The 8957-nt window shown below is 49.2% G+C and overlaps 1 protein-coding gene across 1 annotated transcript in view; it reads left to right on the forward strand.

The window, feature by feature from the left end:
* Positions 1 to 8957, forward strand: part of Tctn1 (tectonic family member 1) — a 28374-nt gene that overhangs the window by 18197 nt on the left and 1220 nt on the right. Inside the window, 7 exon segments of the mRNA XM_051161561.1 lie at positions 2154 to 2288; positions 2833 to 2958; positions 3248 to 3333; positions 4076 to 4216; positions 5200 to 5362; positions 5468 to 5469; positions 8539 to 8671. Of these exon segments, the coding sequence (XP_051017518.1) occupies positions 2154 to 2288; positions 2833 to 2958; positions 3248 to 3333; positions 4076 to 4216; positions 5200 to 5362; positions 5468 to 5469; positions 8539 to 8671 (786 nt within the window).

The raw sequence follows: 8957 nt of genomic DNA on the forward strand, positions 1-8957 counted from the left end.
AACTTCAGTGCTCACCAGTTGAAGCCGCAAACAGCATGGCATAGATTGAAAACAGTGCAATGAGCAGGTGCTTTGAGCACCTGCCCAAATAGTGGCTTCCAAGAATTGAGTCTGTGTCAGAAGCAGCTTGGCTGTCCTTAGGGATTGCTTGTGGCTTTGTCACTCCTCTGGTGATGGTCAATAACAAATGTCCCTTGGTAGTGTCAGAGTCACCAGACTTCCTGATACTGCTAAAAAGTTTGTCTGGAAGCTGGACATTGGTGGTGCATGCTTTTAATCCCAGCACTCAGGAGTCAGAGACAGATGGATCTTTGAGTTCAAGGGCAGCCTTGTCTACAGAGTGAGTTCCAAGATAGCCAAAGCTACACAGAGACCCTGTCTGGAAAACCAAAAGAAAAATTTGGTTCTGTGTTTCCCTGATCCTGCTGCCTGCCTAGCCAGCCATTGTATGTGAGGTGGCTGGAAGGCTGCGTGCCTCTCCTGAGGCACGGGTTTGCTCTGGGAAGCTGGGGTTCTGGCAGTGAACCTAAGCTTGAGTGTAGAGGAGTCGAACGTGTTCTCTCTCTCTCTCTCTCTCTCTCTCTCTCTCTCTCTCTCTCTCTCTCTCTCTCTCTGTGTGTGTGTGTGTGTGTGTGCATGTGCACACACTTAGTGAAGCCATGGATTGTGTGTGTTTGTAATGTGCCATGAGGCTTCCCCTTTTCTGGTGCTAGGTTGTGAACCCTGTTCTCCCACATGCTGACCACTCTGTCAAAGTGAGCAATTCTGTATCATTTAGTGTCTAACCCCAGGGTGTTCTCATCACTCGTAAGAATTCTAGGACCCCTTAGGTGTCTTCCCATCGTTTTCTCTGTTCTGCTCCAGTCGCTGGTGACCACTTTGGTTTCTGTGCATTTGCCTGTATAGACACTCCACGTCTAGTGGAGTCTGCAGTGTATGTGGCTTTTGATGTCTGGCTTTTTCCCTTGATGTTTTTTAATTTTTGTTTTGTTTCTGAGACAGAGTTTCTCCGTGTTAGCCTTGGCTGTCCTGGACTTACTTTGTAGACCAGGCTAGCCTCGAAGTCAAAGGGATCCGCCTGCCTCTGCACTCCAAATGCTGGGATTACAGGTGTGTGCCACCATGCCCGGCTTTTGATGTTTTCAAGACTCACCCACGATGTAGCATGTTTGGGCATTTGATCTTTTTTTTAAGTTTAGTTTTTTAAATTTTCTATTTTATGTACACTGATATAAGGGTGTAAGATCCCTTGGAATTGGAGTTACAGATAGTTGTGAACTGCCATGTGGGTGCTGGGAATTGAACCTAGGTCCTTTGGAAGAGCAGTCAGTGCTCTTAACCACTGAGCCATCTCTCCAGCCCGGACATTTGATTTTTGTTTTTGTTTTTTGAGACAGGGTCTCTCTGTGTAGCCTTGGCTGTCCTGGACTTACTTTGTAGACCAGGCTGGCCTCGAATTCACAATGATCCATCTGCCTCTGCCTCCTGAGTGCTGGGATTAAAGAGGCATTTGATTTTTATGTGTGAGTAATGTTCTTTGTACAGATGGACACTTGTGTGGTCCATTTCTTTCTTTTTTTTTTTTTTTTAAGAAGATTTATTTATTAAGTATACAGTGTTTTGCCTGAATGTACATCTGCATGCTAGAAGAGGGCACCAGCTCTCCAGCCCTGGTCCATTTCTTAGCTGATAGACTTTCCGGTTGTTTCCATTTCATTGATGAGTAGGCTTTTTTAAAAAAAAAAAAGATTTATTTATTAACAATACAGTGCTCTGCCTGCATGTAACACCTGCACGCCAGAAGAGGACATCAGAACTCATTATAGATGGTTGTGAGCCACCATGTAGTTGTTGGGAATTGAACTCAGGACCTCTTGAAGTGCAGTCAGTGTTCCTAACCTCTGAGCCATCTCTCCAGCCCCATGAATAGGCATCTTAAAAATGCTGCTTTATGAGTTTTCTCTGAACATGTGTGTATGTGTGTGTGATTGCTTGGAAATGCCTGTACTCTTGCAAAAGTGGCTTCATAGCCTGCACAATGTGTGGCCATGTGCATGTCCTGTGCTTTGCATTTGTTGCTGTAACAAGGTCACCTGTGCTGTATGTCGCATGTAGTAGCCTCATAACCAAGGCTGTACTGTCTTCCTTCTCAGGTCTCCATCAAGATCCAGTCTGTCATGTATCGGTCTCTCAATCACACGCTGACCCGCTTAGAAGGCCATGGTGTCCTGCGGCCATCTCTGATCAGCACCGGGCAAGACAGACTCTGCAGCAACGTTGTTCTCCAGGTAGGTGCCTGGTACAGCCTTGCAGTCTGACTGCCTGACTCCAGCCTGGTGGTCTCTCACCATACCGTGGTGATGCTTTTCTTGGTCTGGCCTCCAGTTGCTTCTGCTGTTCTGCCCTCTCTCATCAGAAGTCTTTACATGTCTCCATAAATCCAACATTTGCAAGCATATATCAGCATTTCCTAGTCGGGGCTGGTTTAGTGAGAGACTCTCTAGGCAGTAAGGCACGCAATTACAGAGCAAGACACTCACTGTCATGGTCTAGCCTCTACATGTGCACACATGGGTACATACAGACTCACATACTTACGGTCATACACCACACATAGAATTTATTGTCAGCACCATTTATTTGATTGAGCTCATTTCCTCTGCAAAACTAGGCTGTTCACATTGTGCTTGAGTCAGCTGACCTGACAGCGAAGCTTGGTGACTATCCACAGGGATGCTCGGGGATGTCATTGGACAGCAGAGTTGGGGGCGTGGCTTCTCTGTGGCAGTTGAGTGGGGGTGGGCAGAGGTAGATGAGCCCATTCTGCCCCAGGTGCAGTACCGCCTGGTGTACACTGCCACAGGCCAGATCCAGGACGCTGGCCTCTCCCTCGTTCTTGGGACACTGAGCCGCACAGTGAGCCTCCTGCAACAGAAGTTTGAGATTCTCTTTATTCAGGTACGTCTGAGAGTTGTGTTTGGCTGGCAAGTTGAGGAAAGCCTGACTTCTGGGGGGGCATAGTCCGTTTAGAAGCATGACCCAGCTCCCCAGCCCGCGCCAGCAGTGGCGTGTGCATTTGCTGGAAGCCGGGTGCTGTCCCGTGCTTGCGGGCTCACAAGTGCTGTCCTCCCACTCTGGGATCCATTTATACTTGAGAACAGGGGGGCTGTTCTTCCAGATGTTGCCTCTCATGCCCCCGCGGCTGTTACCTAAGTAACGTTGCACAGGACGTCACCGTGTCTTTCAGCATGGAACCAAGCCTGTTCCTCTCAGTGGCAGCCCTGGTTACAGGGTGGGACTCCCGCTGGCCGCTGGCTTTTTGCCTCAGAAGGGGTATCCTTTTCTTGGGTCTGTGGAGATGGTCACCTTCCCTGTCTACATGGGCAGGCTGTGCTTTCATTTGTTGCCAAGGCTGCTGTGGGAAGGAGGCGCCTGACTGGCCAGAGCTTCCTCTGGGCTGGTGAAATGTGATGGGTTGGGCTTAAGTAGAGACTGGTGCTTCCAACGAAGGACACCTGCAGGCCTCAAACTCACATGCATCCTTCTGCCTCTGCCTCCTGAGTGCTGCTGGCATTAAAGGTCATTCCTTGGTGTTGCTTTGTGTCTGAGGCTGACCTTGGCCTTGATCTCAGGATTCCTGTGCTGTGGCATGTGCCACCACACCTGGCCAGGTTGCATTTAAATACACTCTTAAACAAACTTCGTAGCTTTGAAAAGTGGAACTTGATCTGTTTTTCTCTTGGAGGAGATTGACTTGAGCATACTATTGCTCTGCCCCCAAGCTGTGCCCTGCCTGGTCTTGAACTCACTTATAGTTCAGGTAGTCCTCAATTGTGCAAGCCTCCTTAGCCTTTTGAGTAGCTTGTCCCAGGCATGGCCACCACAGCTAGCTGGAATGAGTCTTGGAGGTGATCCAGTTGAGGAGATCTATCTGCATCTTTTGCCCCTTCCTGGGAACAAGCCAGGGTTCCCGAGAGGGGACTGCACCTCGCTCAGGGCGCACAGTGATGCTGTCTGATTCCTGGGCAGTCTGGCTGCTCTGGAACTGTTGACTGTCCCTTAACAGTCTGTGAATGGCTGGGATTATCCAAACAACGAACAGACACGGCCAACTTACTATTCTTCGTAGCACAGCCAAGCAGGACTGCCTCTCAGGCGAGGGGCTCCGGGACCCTGTGCTATTTGGCTACAATGTGCAGTCTGGCTGTCAACTCAGGTGAGAGGCAAAGAAGGCACCTGCCCTTCCATGTTAACTAAGCAGCTAGCAAAAGCATGCAGCCCTTTCCATCCCAACCATGGCAGAGACTGAGCTCAGAGCTCAGAGTGCTTCATGGCTAAGGGTAAATAGCAACTGGCATTTGAGTTCTGAGCAAATATATTTTCCCTGAACATCCTTGCTGTTTCTGGATTTTTAATTTTTATAGCACAAGAAAACCACTGAAAGAAAACTGGAATGTGCTATGGGAGACAAGGCCTCCCTACGTAGCTCAGGCTAGACTCAAACTCCCGATCCCCCTTCCTCAGCCTCTTGAGCACTGTGATGGCATTTCTTTGGTTCTGCACATTTGTTGCTTAATTCCCTCTTTATACAAACAAACCCCCCTTTTTGTGTGACAGGGTTTCTCTGTGTAGCCTTGGCTGTCTTGGACTCTCTTTATAAACCAGGCTGGCCTCGAACTCCACAGAGTCCTGCCTGCCTCTGCCTCCCTGTATGCTGGAAATAAAGGCATGTGCCACCACGCCTGGCACAAACCCTAGTTTTTGTGCCTTCTCTTGCCCCCCACACACACCCATGCCCTTCCCACATCTTTGGAGTGACTTCTGCCTCTCGTTTGATTGCTAGCTCAGGTCTCAGCTTAGCATTTCTTCCCAAGATCCCCACTGAACACTTTACTGCAGGATGCCAGGAAGCAGAGCCCAGGATAAACCCTGGTTCCTTACTGAGGAACTTGCATGTGCCAGCACCCTACAGGATAGGCCCTGGGAAAGCCTGGCTTCTGGCCATGCCTCAGCATACAGAGAGAGATGGTGGAACACAGGTTGGGTTCTCTCCTTGACCAAGATGACCCAAAGACAGGGCTACCTCAGCAGTTAGAGGACCACATTTTTGGAGAGGAAGGAAGGATGGAAGTATAGAGGCTGGCGTGTCCTGGAGGTTGTCAGTGCCTCCCTCGGTTGGCTTCTCTTTCCTTCCCAAAGACTGACAGGCACCATCCCATGTGGGCTCCTGGCACAGAAAATGCAAGATCTGCTGAGAGGCCAGGCCTTCCCTGACTACGTGGCTGCGTTTGGGAATTCCCGGGCCCAGGATGTGCAAGACTGGGTGCCCGTGCACTTTGTTACCCTCTCCTCCAACACGAAGGTAAAGAGTGAGGATACTGTGGGCCACAGGCGGGCTCGGGCGGGAGTGGCCAGCTGCAGCTCTCTGGGCGTTCCAGCTCTGCTCTTCTCCACAATGCCTTTATAGCAGTTTTCAGGCTTGTGTGCTCTACTGTGACATGGAAACTGAAAAGGCGGTAGTGGCGCACGCCTGTAATCCCACCACTCGAGAGGCAGAGGCAGGCGGATCGCTGTGAGTTCAAGGCCAGCCTGGTCTACAAAGCGAGTCCAGGTCAGCCAGGTAACACAGAGAAACCCTGACTTTACAAACCAAAAGAGAGGAGATGGAGGACAGAGGACAAGAGAGAAAGGGAAGGAACAGAGGGTTGGGGGTGGAGGGGTTGATATGTGCCCCAGAGGGCAGAGACAGACATGGCCCATGGGAAAGTGGCAGTTTATAAAGGCAAACCCCATTTAAGGATGAGGTGTTTAATTTTAACTGGGCATGTTAATTAGGGTAGCCCAAGGGGGCTTTTGATTGCTGGACTTCAATACTTTGATAGCTGGACCCTGATAGTCAGCCTCAGGAGGAGGAAGTGGACAGATAGTGAGTAGACCTTGGTGGCTAGCTTTAGGAATGTAATCTAAGGATTTAACAAGGCAGAGGGAATGGGGGGGAAGGGCCGTGGTTGTCATGGTTGGGCCTACTAGAGTCCCTCAGAAACAACATCACTGACCTCCCAGGGTTGTCCAGGGGCTTAAGTTTGTTTTGCTGTTGCCAGGACACAGTGGTCACTCCATAAACTGGGAGCACAAGTGACCACCACAGTCGCTATGGTTGAGAAATCCCCTGATCCAAAAATGTGACATCTAAATCTGAAACCACCAATGGCCTCATGTGGTGACTACAGTCAAAACTTGGACACGCTGAAATACCATTATCTCTAGCCTTTCTGTGTGAGGTGAACATGAACAGTGGATTTCCCATCTAGCCTTGTGACTTTCCCAGTCATCATGACCATGCACATAGTCCAAAATGCAGGGTGTTGGGTCCCCCAGACCTTCCTCCAGTCTTCCAGTCCAGGATGGTCAGCTTGGACAGCAGTGATGCAGTAAGCCTTCCTCAGGCATGTGGTAGCATGTGGGACATGGGATGTGGCCACCTGTCTCCACTCCTTTTTCTATGCCCTCTGGGCTATAATGGCAGCCCACCTACACATGAGTTCTTTCAATTCCAAAGTTCCCCAAAGAGTTTAATGGAAGCTGACATCCTACAAATAGCTTCCTGGTCACACGTGACTCTCCCGCCCACCTCCTCCTTTTGTCTTAGCAGCAAAGTGTGGGCTGTCCCCAGCGGAGGTGTGCACCCCACTCTCCCCTAATTGCCCAGCTATTTCTTGTCACTGCTGCTTCAGGCCTCTCATTATCTCTTTGTATATTTATAAGGAGTGGCGCTGTGGGGAAAGGAACCTCACCAGATCCCCACTCCAAAGATGACTTAGCCCCTGTGCTCAGCCTCCAGTGAACCTGGGGTATGGCTCTTAGCTTCCTGGCACTGGGTAAAGACACCAGTCATTAGTGCCGGGGAAGCAGGCCCAGGGCATCTGTTGTTCACCCACTGCACCTGCAGCTTCTAGCAACAGGATGCTGGCAAGCTGGCTCAGTGACAGAGTTTCTAAGAGGCAAGCTAAGGAATCCCGTTACTCTGCCTTGGCAGTCTCCAATTTAGCAGGTCTGCTAGCTTTTTAATGCCAGGGCATAATTTAGAAAAATATATGTGGAAATTCAAACATACAGGAAAGTATCATAGCTTAGGGAGCTCCTCACCTACCCACTGTGCAGCTCCTGCACTTCCACAGTTATCAGCAAGAGGAAGGTCTGGGGGGGCCCAATGTCCATTTAACTTGGTGCTGCCCAAGCAGAGGTCCTGGGGCAGAATTGGATTTCACTCAGGCTGGCCCGTCATTGAAGATGACATACTCTTAACCTTTGTTTAGTTGGTTTGTGACAGGGTCTCTATAAAGTCCTGGATGTCCTGGAACTCACTGTATACTCCAGGCTGGCCTTGGACTCAAAGTATCTGACTCCCTCTGCTTCCTCCTGAGGCCAGGATTGAAGGTGTGTGCCCCTATACTTCCTCTGTGCTATTTGCTTTTATATCACATAGACACTGGCTCTGCCTCCACCATAGACAAGGTTGGCCTTGAACTCGGAGATTCACTTGCCTCTGCTTTCTAAGTGCTGGGAGTAAAGGAGTGTAATGCCTGGCTTTTTTTTTTTCTTTTCTTTTTCTTTTTAATAAAAAACAATCATGTGGGGTTGGAGAGATGGCTCAGTGGTTAAGAGTGCTGTCTGCTCTTCCAGAGGTCCTGAGTTCAACTCTCAGCAACCACATGGCGGCTCACAACCATCTATGGTATAATCTGGTGCCCTCTTCTGCAGATAAAGTACTCATATACAGTAAATAAATAATAAAAAAAATCATGTAGCCAGGCATAGTGACATACGCCTTTAATCCCAGCACTTGGAAGGCAGAGGCAGGCAGATCTACAAAGCAAGTCCAGGACAGCCAGGGCTACACAGAGAAACCCTGTCTCAAAATACCAAAACCAAAACCAAAAAATCCAATCATGTGTATGAGTGCTTACATTGCAGTGCATGCATGCAGAGGCTAGGAAAGGGTGTAGAACTGGAGTCACTCTGCCTCCCGAGTGCTGGGATTAAAGGCGTGCGCCACCACGCCCAGCACAGATAGTATTCTTACTTAACTTCAGAGCCATCTCTCCATATCCACATGTTGTATGAAATTAGATGAAACAGGATCTGTTTCCTATTTGCATCTTAACAGAAATACAATCAAGTCCACCTCTTCTCTTAGTTTCTTCCCTGCTGCCCCTCTGCTGGCCAGGTACAGGCCAGTGTCCAGAAGCATCTCTGAGGTAGATGTGGGCTGGTAGAGTCCCTGATGGTCCCACCTCCACAGTGACTCCAGGTTTGGAAGTGGGAGGGCCGGACTCTGTCTCTCACCAGCTGGTACAGTTGGTGTAGTGCTGGGTGCTTTAATAACACAGGCTCTGTAGAGCTGTCTGTACCTGAACTTGTGTGTCATGTTCACCCTCGTGTTACAAACGTTTTGTAATTGGCAAATATTTTAAAATTCAGGTGCTCAACTGCAGATTTAGTTTGACTTGTGATTGGGTAATATTCTGGTTAATCTAGTGTTCTTTTGTAGGGTTCTTGCCAGCTCCCTGTGGCTTTGGGTATAGAAGTGAGATGGACTAAGTATGGGTCCCTGCTGAACCCCCAGGCCAGGATAGTAAATGTGACTGCCCAGCTCATCTCAATTCCAGAGGTAGGCCGGCTGCCGACCAGCTCCGTGGACGTGGGTGTGGCTCTGTTTGTTGTTGTTTTGGGTTATGGGTTTTTTTCATTTATTTAATTTTTATTTTATGTGAATTGGTGTGGGCATGTCAGATCCCTTGGAACTGGAATTACAGACAGTTGTGAGCTGCCTTGTGGGTGCTGGGAATTGAACCTGGGTGCTTCAGAAGAGCAGACAGTCTTCTTAACCACTGAGCCATCTCTCCAGCCCCAATTTTCTAGTTTTTCAAGAAAGAGGTTTTTTTTTTGTGTAGCCC

Source organism: Acomys russatus, chromosome 19, assembly GCF_903995435.1.
Source record: "Acomys russatus chromosome 19, mAcoRus1.1, whole genome shotgun sequence".
NCBI classification, from domain to species: domain Eukaryota; kingdom Metazoa; phylum Chordata; class Mammalia; order Rodentia; family Muridae; genus Acomys; species Acomys russatus.